General features: G+C 39.3%; 2 protein-coding genes across 6 annotated transcripts; both read right to left on the reverse strand.

The window, feature by feature from the left end:
- Nucleotides 1-322: 322 nt before the first annotated feature.
- Nucleotides 323-3,779, reverse strand: adra2a (adrenoceptor alpha 2A). The gene is made up of 2 exons (XM_051908780.1): nt 3,014-3,779; nt 323-2,788 (listed from the first exon to the last, which is right to left on the reverse strand). The coding sequence occupies exon 2, from the start codon at nt 2,671-2,673 to the stop codon at nt 1,504-1,506; it is 1,170 nt and encodes a 389-aa protein (XP_051764740.1). The 5' UTR covers nt 2,674-2,788; nt 3,014-3,779; the 3' UTR covers nt 323-1,503.
- A 1,409-nt stretch (nt 3,780-5,188) lies between these two features.
- On the reverse strand, nt 5,189-26,452 carry shoc2 (SHOC2 leucine rich repeat scaffold protein). Of its 5 annotated transcripts, none has more exons than XM_051908779.1 (10): nt 22,792-23,004; nt 13,983-14,183; nt 13,209-13,861; nt 11,686-11,823; nt 11,284-11,414; nt 10,987-11,175; nt 10,634-10,756; nt 10,382-10,519; nt 8,620-8,737; nt 5,189-8,537 (listed from the first exon to the last, which is right to left on the reverse strand). In XM_051908779.1, exons 3-10 carry the CDS (start codon nt 13,846-13,848, stop codon nt 8,329-8,331), a joined length of 1,686 nt encoding a protein of 561 aa, XP_051764739.1. In that variant the 5' UTR covers nt 13,849-13,861; nt 13,983-14,183; nt 22,792-23,004; the 3' UTR covers nt 5,189-8,328. The 5 variants fall into 5 exon arrangements, with proteins under 5 accessions (XP_051764739.1, XP_051764737.1, XP_051764734.1 ...); XM_051908777.1 differs by having other exon boundaries at nt 13,209-13,909; nt 22,792-23,003; XM_051908774.1 differs by lacking the exon at nt 22,792-23,004 and adding an exon at nt 26,072-26,452 and having other exon boundaries at nt 13,209-14,183.
- Nucleotides 26,453-26,585: the final 133 nt, after the last annotated feature.

A 26,585-nucleotide genomic window follows, 5' to 3' on the forward strand; every position in this document is an offset into this window, starting at 1 on the left:
AAAATAGCCTAGAATTTTCAAAAATGTCACATTTAATTATATGTTTTACTTGATTCTTTGTAATTAAATAGTAAAAACTTGCACTATTTCGTTATACTTTTGAAAGGGTATTTTAATATTTATCCCAGTCAATACTTTGCCCCATAAGCTTCCATTATAATTTTTTTTTACTCTAAACAATTTTGCTTCTGTGAAGATACTTTCAACTCTTTCAGTTCATTTATAACTTGTATTTATCTCAGCAGTGAAGCATTTTCAACATATTTTGCTTTTCAAGAAAAAATCTCAAATTGCCTTAGAAATGATAACAGACAAAACAAAATGTTCTGTACTTTTTATTTTTTTGAGTGTTTTCTTTCTTTTTTAGTGTGTGCAAACACATTTTTTAGATCTCAAAACATGTTGAGAGCACAACCAGGACAACCAGAAAACAGCCAATATATCGAAGTGAGTCATGTATCACGATTAGCGTTTTCAGATATGGCAACAATGCACAGTGACAGGTAGTTTGTAGATGTCATTCCAGACCTTTGTTTTGAACCATTTTACTCGGTCACACAGCAATTGGACTGGACACTCACTCCATCTCACACCAACTGGATATCTCTTGTATCTCCATGCATCCCAAGGGAACAGAAAGCACACCAAGAGGCCTGACCTCACCTTGACCTGGAAAAGCTCTGTTGTCAGTCATTCGATATCTTGCTGAATATTCAACTCTTGTTTTGTTGTGCGTTTCTACAAATTCGCCAGCTAAACCAACAGCCTGTCTGACACAGTTTATTAGTTGCAGACTATAACTAACACTGTAATTCGCTTGTGGTGTGGCACTAAAGATCCATCCATTATATCTAGGGTGACATATATAATCTACATCAGAAGCCAGAGAAATTTGTTTTGACACCGGCATGTCAGGTTCCAGTCAGACGAGCTCAACATCTTTTTGCTTAATGGTCCACGGCAATATTTTAAATGAACCGTTACTGGCAGGGATAAAGGAGGCAATTTGTCCACCGAACAAAATATCAACACCTTCACAATTAATTATACAATATGTCAGGGAAATAAACAGGCCCCGTGAGAAGACATCGACATGCACGTTGCGGTGTAGTTGGACAGTTTTGCAGCTGTCCAAATCAACAATATTTCTTACTCCTTTGGCACTTTTTGAATTGTTTTTCACATTCAGCGTGGTTTGTAATGCATTGTCTTGGTAAATGTCCCTCCACGTTGGCAGATGATAAAATATCACAGTTACGAAACCACACCACACATCAATAACGACACAATACATTTCTGAAATGGACGAATCTGCCACATATTGTGCTGTAATTGCATAACCATGCATTGTTGCATTTGTACAAAGCATGAGTCTTTTTTTCCCCTTCGGCCTTGTTGTGTAATGACACACAACATGTTGGCTTACAGTACACAAGTACTTCCCTTAAACACCAGGTGATATATTACATTTGATAAAGAAAAGGGAGGGAAAATGCAGCCCATTTACACCATTCTCCTGTTATCTCTCCGGCAGAGGATCTTTTTGAAGGATCTTCGGAAGTCATTATTGAAGATGGTGTATATAATGGGATTGAGGGAGCTGTTGCAGTAGCCGAACCAGAAGAAGAACTTGAAAAGCGTTCGGGGCACACAGCACTCACAAAACGCCGTCAACGTGTAGGTGAAGAAAAACGGGAACCAGCAGATGACGAACACCCCTATGACCACTGCCAGGACAAAAGTGAAACGCTTTTCTCGGTTTTGACGGCCCTTCCACCTGCTGGTCTTGGTGGCCTGGCAGGCCTCATGCTTGTCGCTGTCCCCTGGTTTGATTTGGCTCAGCTTGGTCTTTCCCTTTGAGCTCTTCTTCTTGAGGGAGCAAGGGTTGGAGACCTTGTGGTCTGAGGAGGACGATTCCTCCATGTCCACACCGTTTATTTCGCCCTTGTCGTCCGGTTCAACATTCGGATCCCCATTGAGCTTCTCGTGGGGGTCCTTCTCCAGCTCGTTCTCCTTTTTGCCCGCTTCCTTTATCCTCCGGTCCCCAGGAGGCGCTCTGGTTCTCTTCTTGGCGATCTGGTAGATTCGGATGTACACAAGGACCATGATGATGCAAGGCAGGAAAAACGACCCAATGGAAGAGGAAATAATGTACCATTTTTCTCTGTTTATTTCACAGGTGTTCCCCTCTTCTTTCTCCATTGTTATAAGAGGCGGGAAGGAGATCACAGCAGCGATGACCCAAACAATAAAAATGATGCGCTTGATTCGTTGCGGTGTGCGCTTGAGGTTGTACTCAATGGCTTGCGTGATCGACCAGTACCTGTCCAGACTAATGGCGCACAGGTGAGTGATCGAGGCTGTGCAGAAGAGAACGTCCAAGGCCAGGTAGATTTCACACCACACCTGCCCGAAGGCCCAGAGGCCCATCAGCTCATTCGCCAACGAGAACGGCATCACCAGAGTGGCCACCAGTATGTCAGCAGAGGCCAGCGAGACCAGGAACAGGTTCTGGGGAGCCCGGAGCGCTCGGCTCGTGAACACGGCGATGATCACCAGCACATTGCCGAAGATGATGAGGAGGATGAGGAGCCCCACCAGAACGCTCAAAGGAAGGGCCACTAGCAGGGTGTACGAGTGTTCTGTCCCATTGGTCGCATTGTCACACCCCATTGCTGAGAATCACAATCTCTTCCTCTCACAACTGAAATTATGTTTTCAGTTGATGACGCTTCATTTTCTTCTGTATTATTGAAGGCAAAAGTGACATTTTTGGTCACTTTGACATCTAAAAAATAAGGATGAAAATTTTATTATTAAAAGAAATAACGAAAATGTATTTAAAAAGAATAATTAAAATAATATTATTAATCATTTTAAAAATGAAAAGGGAAAATAAAATAAAAATAAAAAAAAATAAGATATAGGTTTCTCATACTTTGTTAAAAAACAAAAACAAAAACAAAACATAATATTATACTAACAGAAAAAGTAAGGCAGGAATGGACCTTACCTTCGTGGAAAAAAGCCTGATACGACCCACAAACTTATTAAGCCATCCAAAAAATCTCCCTCAGAGTGTAACTTCTCCTCTTAAAGTCGCTCTGCATGACAAAAACGGCATGATTCATTTCTCGCATCTCTTCGGTGGAGCGTGTGAAGACAGAGCTTCATCATCAGCGCTCAACTCAGCTGTGCACGCGCAGGACCTGGCTCGTCTCGCGCACTGAGCTAACAGAGGCGTGTAATAATATTATCTTGCTGTGCACGCGCTGTATGTGTGAGAGAGACGCGCGCACTGAAGAGAGTGTGAGTGCGCGCGCTCGCTTGCGTTCTAAATGACTTCCCTCATATGCTGTACTTGAGCCACGCCCTCTTACTCTTAACACCAGCCTCCGAATTGCCGTTGCTTAGCAGCTGCCAAGAAAGGCGCGGTGAAAACGCCAAAAGCGTTCAAAACCACTTAAACACCTTTTATACGTCCCTGACGGGTTTAAATCAATTAAACCATTTGCCTGTTTTAGTGATAAGAGAGATTCAACTAAGTGATTGTTTATCGGTGATAAATAATCATCAACTTGTCTTGACGAACAACGTGCGAACACTAGCCTTAATAGCCTACACATAGGCCTACTTTTATATTTTCAGAAACAGAAAAATCAGAAACAGAAAGAACTTTATTGCCAAGTATGTTTGCACACACAAGGAATTTGCTTTTGTGACATAAGCTTTCAGTAGGCTACACAGAGACAACAACATTAACTGTTATTGTTGTTGTCTCTGTTATCGTTATATAACTCAATTATGCAGTAGTTTATGATGATTAAGTAGATAAAGGCCATTTTACATATGCTGAGGTGAATTTCCTTTCAAACCAAATTTTACCCTAAAAGTAAATATCTACCCGATTAAATATTTTAGAGCTGACTAAAAAGATATGCACTCACTGAGATCTAATTAATTTCCATGACTTTTCCAGGGCTGAAAATCAGACGTTTTATAATTCCCTCACATTTCCAGGCTTTCCATGACCGTGGGAACCCTAACAATATCCGAAAACTTTACTGCAAAGTAGTTTTTCAAGTACCAGGCTAAGAGATCAATGAGAAACAGATAAACAACGCAGAGGAAGCGCTCTCAGTCAGCGAGCAGCACGAGCGAGGAGCGGTGAAACAGCGACACCTACCGGAAATGCAAGCTACCGGTATTAACGTTGTGCAGATAATTATGGGAATTGTATGTAGTGAAAAAACAAGTGAAACTATCTTATATCTCAGTTTCTTCAAAGTGGCCACAACCTGTCTGTAGTCCAGCTCAGTACATTCTCAACCAGCTTCATGAGGTACATCATGGGATGCTTTTTAAGCAGTATTGAAGGAATTCACGTGTATGCAGGACACTTTTTTCTGCTCAGTTTAAACTCATCAATTAAACATGTTTACATTTAAAATGTCATTTTTAAACTAATTTTATTCTCATTAAGATTGTATAAAATTGTATGATCATTAGATATTTTAGGCAAATGATTTCAGACTTTTTACTGACTGATATAGACAGACAGGTAGATAGAGACCAGCAGATAGATAGACAGATACAGATACTGTAGATAGATATAGACAGACAGACAGGAATATATATAGACAGGCAGACGGACAGATAGACAGGTACGTAGACAGACAGTGAGAGACAGAGACAGTCAGATAACGTAGTTAAAGACAGACAGACAGGTATAAACAGATAGATAAATAGATAGACAGAGACAGGTAGATAGTCAGATACTGTAGATACACAGACAGATAGAGACAGGTAGTCAGATACTATAGATAGATAGATAGATAGAGACAGACAGACAGGTAGGTAGGTAGACAGAGGTATATAGAGACAGGCAGATAGATAGACAGACAGGTAGATAGACAGATACTGTAGATAGAGACAGACTGCTAGAGACAAGACAGTCAGATACTGAAGATATAGACAGGTAAACAGTCAGACACTGTAGAGACAGACGGGTAGATAGACTGGGGCAGACAGAGAGAGTCAGACAGGTAGGTAGATAGACAGACAGACATGTAGCCAAAGTGAGATTTCACAGTTTTATATTCTCTCTGACAGAAGCAATAATTTGAAAGGATTATTGATCTGGACTGAAAATATATGAAGGGAGAGAGAGGAACATATTTGACATTCATAAGGCAGTCAAATGAACATTTATTTGAAGAATGCTTATCAAAGCAAAGACTTGATCTGATGGAAGAGGGTCCTGTTACTTGTTCGGGCTGAGTCAAAAAGAAAGAGAAATCAAGAGTCACCTTTAAGGCTGTTTTTTTCTAGAGAAAAGTAGGTTAGGACATGTCCACACAACACTTGATACCCTATGAGGTGTAAAAAAAAGAAAAAAGAAAACAAAAAAGAAAAACATTTTTGCAGTTACGAAAGAACATTTTTATCTTTTGTACTTCTTTTTTTTACATCCCTGTCCACCCAACCAGACAAATATGAATCTTAAAAAAAGAAAAAAGAAAATTAACATGCTTGTTTCCTATACATAGCAAGGCAAGAAAAAAGCAGGAAACATAACATTCCCGTTAAAAAACAAAACAACAAAAAAACATGGAAATGACCTTCATTTGTACAGTTTCTATGGCCTAAATGCACAGACAAGAAAATAATGAACCATACCCTTAAGCTCCAATCATAAGGATTCACCAGAACAATACAAGATTAAAATTGCCACCGTGGCTGATTATAACTCTGCACTATCATTATTCACCATCAAAAGTACAATTATTGTTTTTATTGTCTTTTTTGACTACATTCCTGATTTGTGATGCATTCTCATCCAAAACCGATCATACTGTTGCCCTACGTAAAAACCAGCCTCACTCTCCTGCATAAATGGCACATAAATTAAAAAAAAAAAATTAAACTTAAATGGGACACATCACAAGGACGTGTCCCTAATGCACGTCTCACTTGAAGTACTCAAAGGCATTTATTGTCACATCATAATTCCGTTTTGTTAACATCTATCTATTCCCTCACACACATACACTCACGCACACACACTCACACACAAAAGAAAACTCAAATGTACAGTTCTAAGCTTTTATACAAAACCAGGAATGCAATGCCTCTGGTGTATAGTTAAGCATGAACAGAGAAAGCCCTTTTTACAATGTTTGTATTTTTGTCATTTTTTGTTTTTATTCAGCGTCTGTGTCCGGCTCAAGATATGCACCGTATCGGCCGAGCAGGTCCAGAGGGAGTTCATCTGTAGCAGAACGGTTATGCTGGTAGAACCGGCCCGAGAACCCAGTCCGTAACGTCTCACATGGGCCGGTTCTTTTACAGCATTACGTTTCTAGGAGGTCCGTAAGCAGCAACAGGTTCTGCTGGTTGATAAAAAAGCAGCAATTTGTGTCCTTTTCATGGCCCCACGAATGTGAAGTGCCTCTCCAAAGCCTTTACACTGCTGCCAATGCACACAATGTCTTTACGGATCAAAGGAAAGAGCGAGAGGGAACGTGGAAAGAAAAAAAAAAAAAAAAAAGAAACCGCGTGGACAGAACACAAACAAAATATTGGCTTGATAAACTGTGGTGGAAATTTACAGTCACTTGATATAATACTAAACCAAAAGAAATTCCATCTTTTCTTGAACAAAACATTTTTTTTAAAAAGGTGAGATAAAAAAAAAAAAAAAAAGTCAGCAAGTTTATATAATCAAAACATTTCAGTTTTTAATTGCAATACTTGATCTGCACCATTTGAAACTGATAGGAATTTTTAAATGTATAGAAAAACTAGTCAGACAGAAGTTTAAATCAAAACATTTAATAAAGAGAAAGAAGAATAAGGTTCTTAAAAGAATGTTAACGTTCGAATTTGCTGAGGCAAATCTTTTCATTCATTGTTATAAAATATACATGATAGAGAATTAAAATAAAAGATAAAATACTTCAGAAATAATAATAATAAATGCCCCCATCCATATGTTTAATCGGTAACATGAAATATCACGACCCTTTTACTTGTGGAGGATGCCAAATATCAATACAAAGTGCATTAAAGGCAGCAGCATTAGAGGGGCGGTATGTGGGACAAACGGTGCAAAAAAAAAAGTAACCATTGTTTAATATTCTGGAAATTTAAAAGAGCAGAAATCGAGTGAAGAAGTTTAAAACCAATCCGATGACACGGACCAGGAAATCCTTCAAATGCGGAATAAAAAATAAAAAAAAGGATGAAAGTAATGTTGAATGGGCGTTTGGCATTCCTCACAGTAAACGTGGGCCTTTAACTGCTAGCATTGTTCAGCACCTGATATGATATGTAGATGCGACTCTCACCAATAGGACACAAGCAGAGCGCAACACTGTGGATATGGCAAACGAGTAAACAATTACAAACCCCACTTTCAGAACAGAGACCCCGATACCAGGGTGACGCACTAGCTCGAACTAGCTAAACCCATGACGTGATTTCTGTCAAAAGTGATTTTTGATTCATCTGTTGCTTCGTTTTCACTATAATCGCAGAAAAAAAAAAAGAAAAAAAAAAGAATTGCAGATTTATCATTTTAAAACGTCAAGCGCAGCAACACGTCCAAATAGCGAACAGGAATGAATATTTAAAAAAGGGATTGACAAAATAATCAACAATCATTACAAAATGAAAAGAAATTATGGAATAAATTATACTTTTGCAAATTCATCCTTTTTGTATTAAAAACCTCTTGGATAATTATGTTCAGACACAAACCACCCAACTGCACTGGATAGGCACAATTCTATAATAATAACAACAATTAATATATATATTTATATATATATATATATAAAAAAAACACTAACATTTGTTCACTGCTTCCAAACAGGTCCTCTGTACAATAAAAATCTTTTGGTTGTGGGATGATAAAAAAAAGAAAAAAAAAAAAAACCTGTGGCTAAATAAAAAAAAAAAAGAAAATAATCAAATCAAATAACTCGCATACAGTATGGCGGCAGCAGCAGCAAAAATGAACTTGTAAAAATGTTTTGTTTTTGCATACAACTGTTTCATGGCATCGAAACCCCTGTAATGACTTTCAATAAATTGGCAAAATGATTGAAACATTTTAAGAGCGCCTCTTCAGAATCACTAATGTACATTAATTTTGGCAACAGAAGTCTAGACGTTGTTTCTACGGGGGTAAAGGGGACCTAACTGGCTATGATTCCTCCATCAAATGGAACCCAGTTGCACAGTTTCTTGTCCTAGATATAATGACGACGACAAGGTAACGCCATGTGGCGATTCGGTTTCCTCTTTGTACAGTGTGTGAGCGTCTCAGACCATGGCACGGTAGGGACCCTGCATCTTGAGGAACTGGATGATGAACGAAGGGCCTCCGGCGACAATCTGCGGTGGAAGGTGGCTGAGGGGGCAGTTCTCTATGCTCATGATGGACAGCTTACTGCACAGGGCCAGCTCGAACGGCAGACTGTGCAGGTTAGGGTTGTCGTTCAGGTACAGGTCCTCGAGGTTCTCCAGTGTGCCTGTGGGTTGGACAGAGAAAGGCTGTGAGTGAGTTGCATATAGATGTGTGGCCGTGTGCGTTTGAGGGCGGCGAGGTCGTACCGATCTCCTCAGGTAGGTGCTGCAGTAGATTCTCTCCCAAGCCCAGGTATGTCAGGTTGGTCAGGTGACCGATTCCTCTCGGCAAAGTGGTCAGCTGATTATTGGTCAACACAAGTTTCTGCAAATAAATGTTAGAAATGAGTTTCACAATCAAAACAAATAGTATAACAGCATCCATACAGTTTGTCATATGTCCTTTGTGGATAGGGAATTCCCAGAATGCACAGCAACGAGCAAAGTGAGGGGCAAAAATCATTCTGTATTATACACCGATAAGCCATTACATTATGACCTCCTGTCTAATAACAGGTAGGACCTCCTTTAGCCCACAAAACAGTGGGCACATGGCAAGGCATTGATTCAATGAGGTGGCGATTGGTTCCCTAGGGTATCTGGTACTATTAGGGGCTTTTGCACCGAATAGTTCTAGGAACTCAGTTATAGGAACTAGCCACTAGGATAGGTCCCCGAGAACTAATTTCTCCCCCCGGGGCCATGTTCTTGGTTGCATTTACAAATGCTAAAAAACGGTAAATGGAGGATGCCGTGATCGGAGCTGGGTTTGTTGTGTGTTGTGGGTTTAGTGATAACGGAGATGGAATGTAAACGCATAATTTACGCGAATGAAAGAGCAAAAAGTGGGGCTAAGAGACAAAATCTCCTATGACAACTTTTAGTATCGAGGCTGAGAAAAGAACACAACCCTGCAGACAACAGGTAAATGCCATTATCGCTGTTTTCCATGTTCATGAAGTAAATATGTTTACACGGCTTTTTAAAAATGCCGGTGTTTGACCACTCAAAAGTACACTCACGTCACTGATCCTATAGTGCTGGTTTAGACCCTACTCTGAAGTAGGAGCTAATTTAGTTCCCCCAAAAGGAGTTCCTAGAACTAAAATCATTCCTAGTTCCTGCAGTGCGAACACGGCAAAATCCGGGTACTTCAGCCGATAGTTTTAGGAACTATGAAAAGGTTCCTTCGGTGCGAAAGCCCCTATAAAGTCAACATTGCGGGGTGATGGTGATTAAGGCTGCAGGATGGATCGGACGATACGAAAAATAATATAATGGCTCATCAGTGTAAACATACTTGCATATTTTAGTACGGAGCCCCTAAAGCAGTGGTCTTAAACTCAGTTCCTGGAGGGCTACAGCCCTGTTTCTAGTGATCCTGAAGACCTTGATTAGCTGAATCAGGTGTTTAATTAGGGTTGGAGCTAAACTCTGCAGGGCTGTGGCCTTCCAGGAACAGAGTTTGAGACCACTGCCCTAAAGAAAAATTTTATTTCATTGCTTTTGCATTCTCTCGCAATAATTTTCCATGCCCTGGAGAAACTTTGCATTTGCTTGAAATACTTCCGTGTTTTCTACCAAAACTTTTGCGTTAGCTCTGAGAAACTTTACATTCCCTCTTAACCCCTTAGCATTCCTAAGGTCTCTTTTGAATGGTATTTTTACCACGGGTGGTACAATGGTACAACTGCATTCCCTCGAGAAAGTTTTTTCAATGCTTTCATGAGCAAAAGTTTCATGGGGGAACTAAATACTTTTGCTAAAGAATTCAAATGCATTGAATTATAATTTTTCCTCCCATTTCATTTTTTACATCATGTTCCCTTAGGGGCTCCGTACAGTACTGCAAAATATCGATATAAAAGTTACCTAACTAAAAGTTTTACACAATATTGGAGTAACATGCTAGCATAAGACTCCATTGGAAGCCTTAAAAGGCAGCTGCCTATGCAGACAAATGTTCTACCTGCAGATCCTTAAGGTAGGCAATCTCATTCGGGAGGGACTCCAGTTTGTTCTCCTCAAGGTCAAGCTCTCGTAGTTTCCTTAAGTTCCCAATCCCATGAGGCAACTTCTTCAAAAGATTGTTGGACAATATGAGGACCTGACGGAATCAAAGGAAAAACAATGAGCCAAAACATAGACCTAAATACATGACAAAAATGAGTTTGCTATCATGAAACTCAGTGATTCGTTAAAATACAGAACATTATGTCACCTCTAAAGACACAAGTCCACAGATATCCTCCGGAATCTTGGTAAGCTGGTTTGTTGCCAGATTCAGCTCCACCATACTGGTCCACGTCCCAAAATCCAGCGGAAGAGATGTTAACTGGTTGTCCTGTAAAAATAGTTTCAAAAAAGATTTTTTAAAGTTTTTTTTTTTTAAACACGTCAGAGGCGCTTGGCCAGCCAAAACTAGCCACAACAATGCTGAGGTGGCTGCTTATCGGTCCAGGACAAAACAGCCTACCCACAAGCCTCTACCTTAGTCTGCTCTTTAGTTAAAGCCCATGTCCTGAAAAGTTTGTTTCCTACATATTTCAACAGTGGCCTCATGTGAACAGTCACCTTCATATTGAGCTTGCTGAGCACTTTGGCTCGGGAGAAGATACCGAAGGGGATCTTGTTGATACGGTTGTGCTCCATATTGAGTGAGTAGATGGTGGAAAACTGGGATGGGCCGCCCACTGGATAAGACTGGAAACAGTTCCGTGCCAGCGTCAGACTCGTCAGGTTCACCAGACTGGACAGAAGCCCCTGAGGAGGAACAGATAGGGATCGATAAAATATACACAAACAGGACAACGACAAACTATTTAAGACTGATAATTATTAAAAGCTGGAATGATCTGAAGCAAGCCTCACCTCTGGTAACACTGAGATGTTGTTGTTTTCAAGGTTGAGCTCTTCCAGCTCTCGGCACTTTGCTAAAGATCGAGGGATCGCTGATAAGCGATTGTATCTCAGACCCAGACGGTTTATACTCGACAAATTACCTGAAACAGTAAATTAATGTGAGAAATGCCACAGATATGCTTAAGTTTATGATCCAAATGTGTTGTCTGTGGTTCAAATAAGTTTATGGTCCAAAACTGTTGATCGAGTCTTTACATGGGCATATAGCCATACTTCCTTCACTGATCAGATTATACTTAATTAGAACGTTTTAATGTAGAACTGAATGCTCACAAAACCAACAAATTTCCCCAGTACAACTTTTGTTTTGCCTATACAACAATAAAGATCCCAGCTTGAGCAGATCCTCACCTATAGTCTCAGGTAGGTCAAGAAGTTCATTGTGCTGCAGGTCAAGGTTGGTGATCTGAGTGCAATTGCCGATCTCTTTAGGAAGGTGCTCCAACTGGTTGTGGGCTACATCCAGCGTAATTAAGTTACAGAGCTCACCTATAACACAAGCCAGCAGAATCATCACAAATGAACACTGAACATTTATACATTAGATTTTATGGAATGACACTATATATTTATATTTTTATAAAAATAGACCATGGACAGATTTGTTAACCAATCAGAAGACTCTGAGGCTCTTTTTGCCTGTCAATCATTTTGTGTTTTCCCAGAGCAGCCCATATACCGATATGGCAATAATTATTTTTATGCTATGGTAAGTCAATAAATGCTGCCTTGGCAACTAGCTAAAATATAATAAGTTAAGTTCATAAGTTTAAGTAATACTTTGAGTACTATTTAATTACCAAAACTGAAATGAATATAAACTATAACTAAATAGGATTTTGTTTAAAAATAAACTAATACAAATGACAAAAGCACATAAAATTACTAAGAATTTTTTATTTAAAACGAAAATATAAAAATTAAAGGTTTCAATTTCCGTTTTAATTTCCATGCAGTTACTTCAAATTTATATATATTTTTTTTCTGATTAGGTAATAATAACAGTGAAGTTGTTCCGATCACAATACAAATTACATTCAAAACAGTTCAATGAACACAATTTAAATAGTAAACATTTTATTGTGCAAAAAACAGCTTACGAATTATAGGCTAATAGATGTTTTACACAAACTAAACCACTGATATTCAAACGGCGGACCGCATGTTTCCTTCCGGACCACGAGACAGAACAGTATTTTTACTGTTTACTAGTTGAAGTGAGTAGCGCATCAAAACAGTAGTGCTGATCAGACCACAAGCACTCAGGATCATTTGTGGCAATGGTATTTCAGTGCTATATTCTCTAGTAGTTTTATCTAAAGAAAAACGCACTACATTCAAGCCCTTTCAGCTCCGTGCGCATTTTCTCTTTCTCCAGACGTGCGCCACATTAACGATGCGTGTCCACTGGCGTGGAGCAGAGCGAGTGTTTTTAATTCATTCCAATGGAAGTTGAGCTTAATGCTCAAACGTGAAAGATGTCATCGTCCATCGCAATGTTTCACTGTAGACATCGTCTGATGCCAATTTGGTAGACATCACCCAACCCCTAATATAAATAATACTACAATAACACTGATTTAGGCATAGTTAACTAACATTAACAAAGATGAACAAATACTGTAACAAATGTATTGCTCATTGTTAGTTCATTTTAGTCAATGCATTAATGTTAAAAAATTTGACTTTATTGTAAAGTGTTACCAAATAAATAGACCTACCATTTTTGCTATGTAATGTGTTGCTTTGTCATTCATGTTATTACTAACCACCAAAGACCATTTTGGACCCAGGAAAAAAACCCTGATTATGCTTAAAAAAAAAAAAAAAAAAAAAAAAAAAAAAAGAATAGTTTTAAGCAGCAGCTCACTCACCGATCTCTGCGGGCAGCTGTTTAATCTTGTTCTCTCGGATGCTGAGCATGGTGAGTTTGGACAGATTCTTGATGTCCTTCTCCACGGTGGTGATCCGATTAAAGCGCAGGTAGAGCGTGGTGAGGGAGGTGACGCGGTACACCACAGCGGGGATCTCCCGCAGCTTGTTATGCCGCAGGTCGAGCATACGCAACTTCTTCAGGTTGTCCAGGGAGTCGGGCAGGCTGGTGAGAGAGTTCTCGCTGAGCGCCAGCGTCACCAGTCCCGACAGGCATCCCAACTCGGGCGGCAGACTTTGCAGCTTGTTGCTGTACAGGTAGAGCTCGGTCAGCTGTGTCAACTCCTTAATGGAAGAGGGCAAGAGATGGATGGATCTCTTGGACAAGTCCAGGCGCATTGAGTTCTCCTCACGGCACTTGTTCAACTCCTTGATAACCTCAGCGTTGCTGGATTTTTTGCGCGTGCTGGGCGGCGGGTTGGGCCGCTTTATCGTGCTGTCCAACGTGAAGGCCACTGCGGGCGAAGCGCCGCTCGTGTCTTTCTTCCCGTCTTTGGCATCTTTCCCTTTGGTTTTGGATTTCCCTTCAGCTTTGGGTTCCCTCTCCTTAGAGTCTTTATCTTTGCCCAGAGTACTGCTCATGGCGAAAGCCCCGCTGCCCAATGGCACATGGGACCCTTAGTCTTTCGCTCTTTCTCTTGCTCTAGTATTTTGTTCGTTATTCAAGGGCAGAACCAAAGGGAGGGGCTGTTATATCTGTATGTGCTCATACATACCTGTGTTCCTTCACCAGTGTTGGTGGACCGAGGCAGCCTGTACTCCTGCAGGGGTTAAAACTCCATAGGGGCGACGCTTGTTTGTTGCAGTCGGTGTAGCGTGGAGGCCAGCAGCCTCATGCTTGTTTGAACTGCACTCTTTCCCTTGGCTCGGCTAGAGCTGTTCTACACAGACAGGTTGCCGGGATTCACATCCTTTGGCTGTTAAACAAAAAATAACAGTTTAAGTTAAGATGACTAATTCCTCAAGGATGGGAATGACTTACAGACAAAAGTTTCATTCAAATTTCAGATGTGAAAAAGGTCGTTAAGAGCTTCCCTCAATGACGCAAATGTGAGCTGCTAACTAATAAACATAGAGTTCCTTCCTGTATGTTTGTACCACAAGCACTTTCAGGAAGAAGCGGCATCAAGTCATTCAGGCCGTCAATGGTCAGCCACTTGAGGCAATTAATGGCAATTAAATCTCAAATCTCTTTCGACAATGCATCAGATCATCCTTTACTGGTGGATGTACGGGAACTTATTAACTGCCCTGCAGGAAAAAATTATATAGGGTGCTTCCACAATGGGAAAAGCCTTAAAGCGTTTCACTGATAAGAATGCATTAGATCCATTTTGAGGGTGTGGAAAAAGCCAGGCCAGTTTCTTCTGAAAGCAAAACTGGACCCGTCTGCTTCCAAATATATATAGTTGGCTTTTTATATTGTAACTAAAGCAAATAGTTAAATACTATCAGGAAAATATTTTCTTTCTATCAGGTTGACAGGAGGACTGGAACAGCGCTTCAATGTAATCAATGACGCTGATTGCATAAAAATGATTTGTGTAGAATGCCTCGATGCATCACACAGTTCACGTTCATCCCCTAAGATGGTGACTTCGGCTCCCCAGGATGCTGAAAATGAGTATGATATGAGTATAATGCAAGTACCACCAAAGTATATCATACTCAAAACTATTCATTCACTATTGACAGGATATATGCTGCATAAAAAAAACAACTAAAAAAACAACTAGAAATCGGTTGTCAGTAAGAGTTATGTACTTACTTGTCCTTTGGACAAGTAAATCTGTAATTCACTCGTCCGAGTACAAAAAGTTGCTTATCCAGAAAAAAGGATTTTTTGTGGTGAAAATATAATTTATTTGGAAGCTGTTCTATCAGTGTTCTATCAGCTTTGGCATATTTCAATCTTCATATTTGTGATATTTACCCCGAGGGCTTTTTTTTTTTACCTTTATAAAAGGGCATTTTTCCCACTAATATTAGAAATGTATATCATTTCAAATTCTTAAACTTGATCAATAAATTCAATTAGAATAAGACGATACTACAGCCTGTTACCAATCAAATTAAATCATTTTCGCTGAAAAAAAAATGCGAAATGCAGGGGGGGGGTTTACTTTAAACCAGTAGGTGGCAGCATGTGATCATCTGAGTCATTCATTCAAATGATGATTCGAACCTTTGACTCGGAAAGCGGAATCATTCAGTAAAGTGTTGCTGTGAAATGCACTATGGTTCTGCTGTGATCTTTGTTTGGAATTATTTTCACTGCTGAAATAAAACAAAAACAGTCAATATTGCATCAAAAACACAAGTGACTTAATATTAACTACTTGTTTATTGAACTGTTGTATGAAATCAGTGTCACATTGCTTAAAGGTGCATTAGGAGATTCTCTACAGAAACATTTTTTGTTATACTGGTTGAAAGTCTCCTCATATCCTGACAGCAATCACTATGTTAAACAGTCTAAATGTATTTTTATAATATATCATCTGTGGAAGGAGTAGGACCATAAAATGCTCATCCACTTATTATATTCGGTCCGAAATTAAATACGATGACCTACCTGCCTGTCAACGTATGTTTTTACATTCCCTAGCACACCCTGTTCACGCAGATATCATACAGCATCAGTACGTTTCATGCTATGCCGGGTTTATGCAGACAGACCTCAGTCACGAAGCACCGCAAACAGCAGCCACCTTTTACAGTTCCTGCCAAATAAAAACAACAAGCTTATGCTGCGTTCATGCCATAACTACCATGACTAAGAGATGGCAACACGTTCTAACCGGAGCTGTTCAGGTCCTTAGACTTGGAATTATTCATTTCCATGTCAACAGCATCAACACTGAAATGAATCTGCAGCAGTCAGGTACGAGATCTCTAAGTTGTTTACTTTCATTATTATTCTAGGGTTATGTGCTTTGAGACATGAGGCAGTTTAACGCCGTCTCTTGTGACGCTTTGCCGAAAGCAGCTGTGTGTGTGCGCGTTTTAGAGGAGGCGTGGCTTTGGATGATGATTTACAGGGAGGGTGGGATCATATGCTTTCAATGCTAGCAGGCTAACGTTAGCATTTCCCAGATCACCTACTACACCTTTAACTATATCATAAGTTATAAATATAAAAACTAACATTTTGAATTTTTACAGCAGTATGTTAACAAAGTTTCTTTGTGTGTATGCTGTGCTCATTTGTTTTGATTTCTCCTCAGCGCAATCTTGTTACCATCAGTACATTATACATTATTATCCACTATTAAATCGCCACTTACACCGAATGTAATAAAATCAAAATCATTCTCACGTTTTGGTGATTGCCTAGTTATTATATTGACATTTTAATCAGGCTAATTGTCGGGTCGGGCAAGTAAAATTCTCTTTCACTTGCCCCTTCAAAAAAACCACTTGTCCCGGGAAAAGCGGACAAGCAATTATGTCGAGCCCTGCACCTGTAATATTTCAGGGTTCAACTGCATTCTCTGCAAACCTGCGCTGTTTGAATAAAACACTGAAAGATCAATGCCGTTGAAAGATTAAGTTAGAGTTATTATTTATTGGAAGCTAACAAAAGGATTAATCAACTAATCTGCAATTTTTTACATTAATCAAATAATTGTATAATAAATCGATAGACTAATCAATTGAAAAGCTGCATCATTATAGCAAACTATATGCAAATGCTTTTTTACTGTCAAAAACTTGTGCTTTCAACAGAATAAATTAATCATCATTTAACTATTTAATCAAATGGTTTCTGATCAGGCAGAATTAAATTGCAATAACAAATTGGTTAAATGTCAGCGTAAAAAACAAATCACATTGAACATATTTCATTATTATCTTAAGTGCACATTTACCATGACAGTCCCAAAAAAACATTTTCTAAAATACCTTTTTTCTGTAAAATTTTTCAGACCCCCTAGCATCCCCAAGACCCCAGTCTGAAAAACCTTGCACAACTGTTCACTTGCTCATAAAAAGATAAAGCAGTTTTGCATCAGGTTTCCATCAACGACAGGAACAGAAGCCGTGTATCTTTACCTGTGAGATGCCAGGTAGGCGTCTGTGTTCATTAAATCACAAATGACATTCAACACTGAGTAATCCGAGAGAAAAAAAAAAAAAGAAAAGAAAAAAAAACACACAACCAAACTGAATCAGTAAAGCCTCAGCACTCTGTTAGATGCCATCTTTGCATAAGCATGTGTTCCTCTGTCCTGTATTGTGAAATTCAAAAGTGTGCGTGCAGTTGAAGTGCATGGTGTGCGTGTGCCGAGTCCAAGCTCAGATCAGAGCTGCAGAAAGGTTAATGCCGATGGGAATAATCTATGGGACTGATCTTCAAAGCTCAGACCTCCCGCAGGTCCGAAGACCTTTATGGCCAAAGAGTCCAGCTCGTCTACAATAATAAAGCAATACTGAATGTGTAGACGCACATGAACACTCACGTGTTCAGTAAGATACTGACAGATGGCATATGCACCAAACTCCTCACATTAAGACTGAGCAATGTGTCATACATTAACTGACCTCCACTATCAGTGAATGTGTAACTGAGGTTACCTGAACCTTAGACAAAATAACTTTCAGTTTCATGACCTCTCACCTACTAATCTGGATTACATCTTGAGATGAGTGGAGTTGCAGCAGTTTCTGCTGACCTGTGTCCTAGGAAAATGCTTCGATTGAACTATAAACAGGTCACTTTTAAGCCTTTGATTCATTGTGTGATCTGTATGTTTCCACTGTCAACTTTAGATGCTGACAGTCTTATAGCGTGACATCTCCTTTACATTAGAGGGAAGTAAGCCTGCACAACTTCAGATAAGCTCCCTAGAAATCCCAAGGCTGTGATATTTCACAGAAAATCCACTTGATACCACTTCTGAGCAAGACACTGGTTTCGCAGAACAAGTCTGCTATGAGGGAAGAGTAAAACAAAACAAACATTTGCAGTTCAATATCCAAACATGCACAGAACCCATCCAACTAAACACATACTGAAAACAACAACAAAAAAAGGCTTTTAAATAGAGATGCACCGATGTATCAGCCAACAATCGGTATCGGCCGATAAAAAGCTATTATCACCACTATCGGCCATCGGCCGATTGTTTAAGTAAGCGTGCTTAATACTTCAGCACTCAAACATCTTTAAAATCACCACAGTGCTTCCCACACACAGACTTTACTTGGGCGGGGCGCCCAGGTATATTAACGGCCGCCCAAGTATATTTGGAGACACATTTATGCTTTTATTATTTTTATCCTCTATACTTTTGTATCCGCCCAAGATAATGAAACCATCCGCGATTGATTAACTAGTGGAAAATCTCCCCTCGCCCTGCGTGTTTCGTACCTGCTCGTTATGTGCGCGTCAGGACTGTTTACTCCCGCTGACATTCCCACGTGCGCTGCAGAGATGCGGTGGATATTTCAGAGAGCGCTGCATGTTGCAAAGTCACAAGGCGGCGCAGTTGCGCGTTCTACAGGCGTACAAAGTGATTCTCAATCAATGAAAAGCGCAGATTTATGCCAAGCGATTGCTAATGAACTCAAGTTGATGAATTATTACAATGTCTACTTTATGGCCTTTATATAATATGTTTTAGACGGTTATAAGAATCTGAAGGATCACCCCGCAATTGTGTAGACATTTCAAAATAAGAGTCCTGGTGTATTTCGGGCTTGTTTATAATTAAAAGTCACACGCTAGGTTTTTTTTTTTTTCCTTCTGGGCATTATTGGTATTTTGGTTACACAATAAATTGTATTTAATTCATAGTAAATTATTGTAGTCTCCCCCACAGGAAGAAAAGACTAGAGCCATTATTTGACATGTATAATATTCATTATATAAATTTTACTAGTAAAATCTGTTTCTTATTCACTGAGACACTATATATGACAGCAAGGAGAACATAGAACAATGCTGTAATTTTGCATAATTTACAATGCATAATAATGCATAATATTAGTATGTAATTAAATGTAATAGTATGCTATGTAATTAAAATTAATTTCAATAAATAAAAATACTGTTAAAAATCACACATTATTTGTTTGTCACATGTAGTAGACCATTTTTGTGCCGTGGGTAATAGAAGGATTTTTCACCCGGCTACCACCGCAAGTATATTTCAAACCTGTGGGAAGCACTGCACCATATCGTATTTTTAGTTTCAGTACTATGATGGTTCACAATGATTTAAATGGTTTCTTCTTATCAAGTAAGTGCATTATTAGAGAGAGAGAAAGAACAAAGCGAGCACCAAGACTGTTTGCGTGCGGCTTGTCTGTGATCCAACGAATGCCTACACTGAAAGCGCAAGTGTACAGTGTGAGGAAAAAAAAAAAAAAAAATCAGAGTTTCAGCGACCGGTACCAGTAAAAAGGGCCTACACATTATTTTAAATACATGTAGTCAGTGACAGTGCAAGTATGTGTCTAACATAACTCAATTTTCAGCTACTAACCATGATTATTTTTTTCTTGTATCACCCTGTGCATTGTGGACCAGAACCAAGTCCAAGCCTATTTAATTCCACCCCTGATGTAATACCAAATTTAGTATTTTAATCAACAGTACATTTCGTTAACTTATTATTTTTACTAAGAAGAGCAGGAGCAGTGAGTGATTGTCTCTTTTTCTTTTGATGTTTGATGAACATTAAAAACACAGACAGCATCAGGAATTTTAGTCACTTTAAAACTATGCACAGATCCAATATGCTGATACTGTTACACATGCATCGTTTTTCTCTAATGTTTACGTTCACTTAGAGGTACAATATGTACGTTTTTTGATTAAAATGTTGTTTGACACTTCAGATGTGTGCGCACAGAAAACTTCTCACACAGCGTACAAGAGTCAAGCCTTTCAAGCCTTAAAAACATGCAAATGATAAGCGTTCATTACGATACAACACTGGCCCGGAACAACACAGTCCCGAGCGTCTTTCACGCTGGCCCCAGGCCATCGGGCAGTCCTTATTGTCGATCCCTTCCCGGCACATTTGTTATTGTTTTGCATCTCTCCGAATTAGCGCTGCCTGTTTAAACACAGAAGGCAATGTGAGCCGTTTCGGTCTCACTAAAAAACCCAAGAGATGATGCCATAAAAGACTGGTCATATTGGAGCATACAGCACTCACATCGAACAAAGTTCACAAAGAGTGACTGTTTTGTCCATGTTTTTTTGACCATCTGTGTTGTAATGTATTGGGAAGCCAGAATATTCCCAGACAGGAGATTTATATGATGCAGGCAGCGGCTCTATTAGCGCCTTGTCTCCTTCGCGAACATTCTGTGACAATAATTTCTCTATTTTTGTCAGGAGGTCCATGTTTTAATATGAAATATGTGACTATGGGCCACAAAACCAGTCATAAGGGTCAATTTTTTGAAATTGAGATTTATACATCATCTGAAAGCTGAATAACTTTCTGACTAAGCTTTCCATTGATATATGGATAGGACAATAATTGGCCGAGATACAACTATTTGAAAATCTGGAATCTGAGGGTGCAAAAAAATCAAAATATTGAGAAAATCACCTTTAAAGTTGTCCAAATGAAGTCCTTAGCGATGCATATCCACTAACAAAAATAAATTTGATATATTTACAGTAGAGAATTTACAAAATATCTTCATGGAACATGATCTTTATTTAATATCCTAATGATTTTTGGCATAAAAGAAAAATCAATAATTTTGACCCATACGATGTATTGTTGGCTATTGTTACAAATATACCCTTGCGACTTCTGACTGGTTTTGTGGTCCAGGGTCACATATGTGCTTCTTTTGCATCCGCTGTGGAAAAAAAAAAAAAAAAACTCCTGTACACTTCTGTACACTGGAGAAAAACATATTGATTAACATGACAGTGTTTGCTGCATTTCGTCTGTATGCTCTGAGATGCAAGTCTTTTATGAAGCAGGAAAAAAAGAGTGGCTCACAGTGGCTTCACCGATTGCTGCAACTTCCATTTTTATTCCAGATATTTTGTGCCAGGAAGTTACTATTTTGTTCTCTTGAACACGTGGGATGAAAACGCTGCTTTACTTGCAAATATTTCACGCAATATTCCAATTTTGTGTATAGGTTAAATCTGCTACTTTGGATAGAAACATAGCTAGTGTGGCACTTACAATTGTGTGTGACTTCGCTTAATTTATTTCTGAAATGTTATATCTGCTTTGTTAAAAATCTGTATCCCATAAGACTATAATATTGATCATCAGCCATAATATAATTATCAGCTTATGGACAGTGCATCTCAAATGAAACATCCAAAGTACAGGAAACAAAACAGGACAGTTAATATGGAGAAAACCGAAGCGATTCTGGATGTGTCTAGTGGGCGAAGACTGCTAAACAGCACTGTAAGGCAGGGGTCATCCTGCACAACCTTCTCCTAATCTTACATCCGACTGCAGGAAAAAAAAAAACATCTTTCCTCCCTTGCCATGCTTTAACATACTTACATACATCAGCTCAGAGAGATGATGCATCTGATATTTATAAAATAGATCCTGAAATGCGCAGGAATACCAACTAGGACAGAAGCAAATGACGACTGTTTTTATCATAGCTCAAAATTGCATGGCTTTGTGTAATACTGGGACGATGTATAAAGTCTACATTAGTTCATGACACATTTATTTTGCTCTGCTCCTCTATAGGATGTTGGCTTTAAAACAAGGCCACCAAACCCACAGAATACTTCCCAAATAGGAGACGATGCACTTGTACATATACTACAAATAGCACACAAGCATAATGTCGAATCAGAACAGGGCAATTTTACTGACATTGCATTACAATCTACCCAGGTGAAAGAGCAGCCTTCACTCTCAAGCATCTAACACATTTTTAACACCCATTTAAGTGTCATACTATGCAATGTAATAGTCTTTCTGAGAACTGACAGTACACAGGTATACACAACAACGACAACAAAAGCTTTGTATAAGACATGTAACTTCTAGTAAATGTATTTGGATGTAGATTCAGGGCCTATATTTGTAACCCTACACATGAACGTGTCAGGAAAAGCTGCAAATGCTCAGTTTCATTTACCAACGGACCCGATTATCATCCTACAGCACATTTACATGCATAATAAACGTTCAAAATGGTAAGCAATAAAAAATCTGATGTGTGAGGGGGCTCAGAGTACAAAGCGTCTGTGTTGACATGGCTAACTAGCTAAACATTCTTTGCTATTAAACCACAAAAATATCATAAATGTCATTAATAGTGACAAGCATTACATAGCTTTCAAAAGAAAAGAAAAAACGAAAATAATCTGAGCACATTCGCTGTGTCGTGATATATGTCAGCATATAGAGATAGCTTGAAAGCTGGCTAAGGAAATATCTCTGCTAGCATTAGCCACCCTTCAGCTGCGGCTAACAGGCTAACAGCATTAGCCCTGCGCGAGCTCCCACAAAAAAAACATCACAAAACACAAATGTCAGCTCACGCTTCTCACCAAACTCGTACATTTTGGAATAAGCGGTCTCATCTTGACGAAAAAACGATTAATTTCCCGTAGTTGAGGACGTAAGTGTTCGTTCTTTTCAGACAGGCCCTCTGTGAAAACAAACTGTCATCCGCCAAACGGCACTCGGAGCAGCTGGAGCTCAAAGCGGGAAGAGCTCAATCCGCAGCGAGTGCGTGCGTGTGCGCGTGCGTTACTGATGAAAAGACCACGAATCGGTTCTTTCGAACGGTTCGTTTTAAAGAATCAGTTTTTAATCAAGTTTCAGCGAATCTTTAAAGTAATCATGAAATCAAAATTGACAATACTTGTTTTTTTTCATGGAATATTGCAGCATTATAAATTATTTATCCATGTACATCATTTTAAAATTCATGCACCCTCCTAATCTTCAATCAAAATAACTTTATTCTTGCAGCAACATCTGTTCAATTCTCTGATGACGTTTTTACTGACGTGAGGGCGGGACAACCCTCAAAATCAAGTTCCGCCCTACATTTTTTCTTGTTTGAGAAGTTGTTTCACTCCGATATACATCAAAATAGCAAAGAAAATATTATTGCAACTTCCATTTCATACCGACTTTAAACCCCGCCTCTGCAAGTTCATGTGCTTTTTTTTTTCTTTTTTTTTAAAGACGCCCACATTTCTACATCCAATCAAAAACCGATGCATTACAACAATCCTACATTTTTTCTTTTCCGATAATCCACTACACAATCCTAGCTCACATACTGTTATAATATGAAAATAAGCATATTTGGACATAGGGCTCATTCTTGGCCCTGATGCATCGATGCTGCGCAGATTGATCGGTGTATGACATCAAATTACCGCGAGAGCAGTACGATACGATTCCTTATGCTTTTGAATCGCTCTCACAGTACTTTGATGTCATACGCGGATCAGTCTGCATCAATGCATCTCGAACAAGCCTAATATATACACTTCAGGCAGACCCACAGACCACAATGCACCACGATTGTGACGTCACAGCAGAATGCGCTTAATTTACCCCACCCCACAAAACTCTAGTGTATGATATTGGCATTATTTTGTCATTTAACACTTGTAGCTACGTTAAGCTGACTGTTTTTAACACAGTTATAATTTATTGTAGAGTTAATATTTTTGTTTGTGTATTTTTTTTATATTTTATATTTATTATACATATATTACATATTTAATATTTGTTTACATTTAAACTGAAAATAATAAATCAGCTCCATAGCAGATTCCAGTGATCAAGAGCTTAGGCCGAGCGCTCCATTTAAACTCATTTCAAGGGTTCCGCCAGCAGTGGGCACTAGTGCAAAGTAAGCAATGATGTACATCCGAGTGAAGTTAGAGAGGGAATAGTCTCGCGTAGCCAGATCAAAGATTGTATATTATAGGGAGATGAGAGGGTCTGTATCTCTTACTATTGGAGAAAGCGTAACAGCTAACTTAATCACGTGCGGCACCTCTCAGCCTATCGTGTAATGGCCTCTGCTCTCCTTTCCTGCGTTCCGCCACAGCCGGAGCGTTAGCATTAGTCGTTACACTTTTTTGGCTAAAGGTTGCAGGCTTTCCTTCCAGGGGCTTTGGCCAGATCTTCAGACTGACAGCAGAAGGTCTGGACTCTATCTCAGCTTTCATTGGCCAAGGACCGCCCAAGAGGACATTTGACTGACATGTAACGCAACCAATCACAGTTCGTTTTGTTCCGCATCAGCTTTAGGGGTGTGAAAATGTAATGTCGATGTCCCTACAATAACAGACCGGCGTGCATCTAATAAATTTTTCATTCAAGAATGTTGCGCATGTTTACTGCAACAATGGAGCCGCAAACTTCACATACTTTTGAAAATTCAGCGTTTAGTTGATCCTGGTAAGCGCTCGTTGTCACAGTTGTAAACACGACGGCATTCTTCTTCTACGAGGGGGTTTGGCGTCACGGCATTTGTTTCCAGGCGGACCGCTGAAGAACGCGACACACACGTCTCCCGGACATCCTGTGGAATTCAACCAACCAGATGACGACTTCAAAACTCGTGAAGTGTTTCCAGATAAGTGTGCTGTATGCATCAGACGTTCAGCCAACGGTCCGTGGGCGTGACGTCTGAGGCTGAGACTAGCGAGGGAAGGGCATACAAAATTTGACTCAAACGCAGCCTAAATCTATCTCTGCTTCGGAATGATATTTGAGGCTAAGCGAATCCTATCATTCACTTTTTCACCCTCACACGAAACTCCCCAACAAGGAGATTCCTTTTGAAATTACTAGATTTTGCCCCTAAAATTTTGCAGAGCAATGACAAATGTTACCGCACCTTAAGGTAAATTATTTAGGTATTACATAGGCCTAGGCTATAATTTGTAAGTAAACATAAGGTGTCACACATTTTATTAGTGCAATTACTAAATTGTGTCTTCTGTTACATTGGAACCTCTAAACAGAAAGAAATTTATTGTAGGCTACTAGTGCCTAAGAAGGCACTAGTTTTGAAAATCAAAATGTGTAGCTAACTAAAGCACTGTGGGGGAAAAAAAACAAAAACAAAAAAAAAAACATGCATTTTTAAAACAAGTGTGTGCCATTGGGTTATCAAAAAAACGCAGATATATTAGCTTATGTGAATTGGTTCAATCGATTCATTGAAAAGATCCGATTCAAAAGAACGAATCGCATTGCTAGTGTTTGCGTGAGCGCGCAGCAGCAGTCGTGTACTGTCTGTTGAACTGACACCGATAAATGTATATTTTTCTCTACATTTTTTATAATGTCTTTCTTTTTTCGCTTTTTTCTTTATTTACTTAAACTTAATTATTTTCTGAAATAAATATGTGAGTGTTGTAAGTATTTTATAGCCTACGCTTTCGCAATGTTGTAAATGTTAACAATCATGCCAATAAAGCTTTGTTGACTCTGACTCTATGACCATTTTGGGACAAATCACTCTTTTGTTTACTGTCTGGTGGCTCAGACGCATTCCGCACGCATACTTGGCTTTCGCGGCACCTTTCTTTTTATTCCCCCCAAAACACTCTCTCTTTCTTTTCGCAAGCCTACGGAATATGTAAAAAAAAAAAGAAAGAAAAAAAAGAACACACACACACACACACACAAAGCAGCGGCCATTCCGGGACTGAACAAAAGAGTGCATTCAAACCCACCGAACGAGGACAGCGCCGCGTCTATCGCGCTAGACCGCCTGGCGCGCACGCTTATCGGGCCGAAGATAAACCCTGCGCCGCGGAAGGTGCGATTCGGAGCCGCGTAGAGCCGTAAAAGTGCTTTACCTTGAGAGGTGTGACTCCGCCATCCTTGTTTCCTCCTCCTTTCCAGCAGTGCTGCAGCTCGCGCTCCCCCTCCCCAGCGCGCGTCACACGCACGCATTACAGACGCGTCACGAGACTTCTGGAGCTCCAGTTTATTTTTGTTTTGGAAATTTTGCTGCAATGACAGACGCAATAAAATGCCCTGGGAGTGATCTGTAGAGAAAGTGGCGAATCGAGGACGGAAATATCATAAAACAGAAATATGAAATATGAACAACTGAAATATGGACGAATTGATTAAAGATTTTCTGTAATAAATGTGTTATTCCTGTAATAAATGTACAGTTTAGGGAAACAATGAAATTGAGGAGAAATGTGCCTAACTGTTGCGAAAATACTATCACGTGTGCATATCAACAACTCTAATAATAACAACAAGTATAATAATAATAATAATAATAATAATAATAATAATAATAATGGTCCAGAAATAGGGGTATGCGCATGCCGTTTTTTAAATTATTCTCTGTTGATA

The sequence above is a fragment of the Ctenopharyngodon idella genome, chromosome 10 (assembly GCF_019924925.1).
Source record: "Ctenopharyngodon idella isolate HZGC_01 chromosome 10, HZGC01, whole genome shotgun sequence".
NCBI lineage: Eukaryota > Metazoa > Chordata > Actinopteri > Cypriniformes > Xenocyprididae > Ctenopharyngodon > Ctenopharyngodon idella.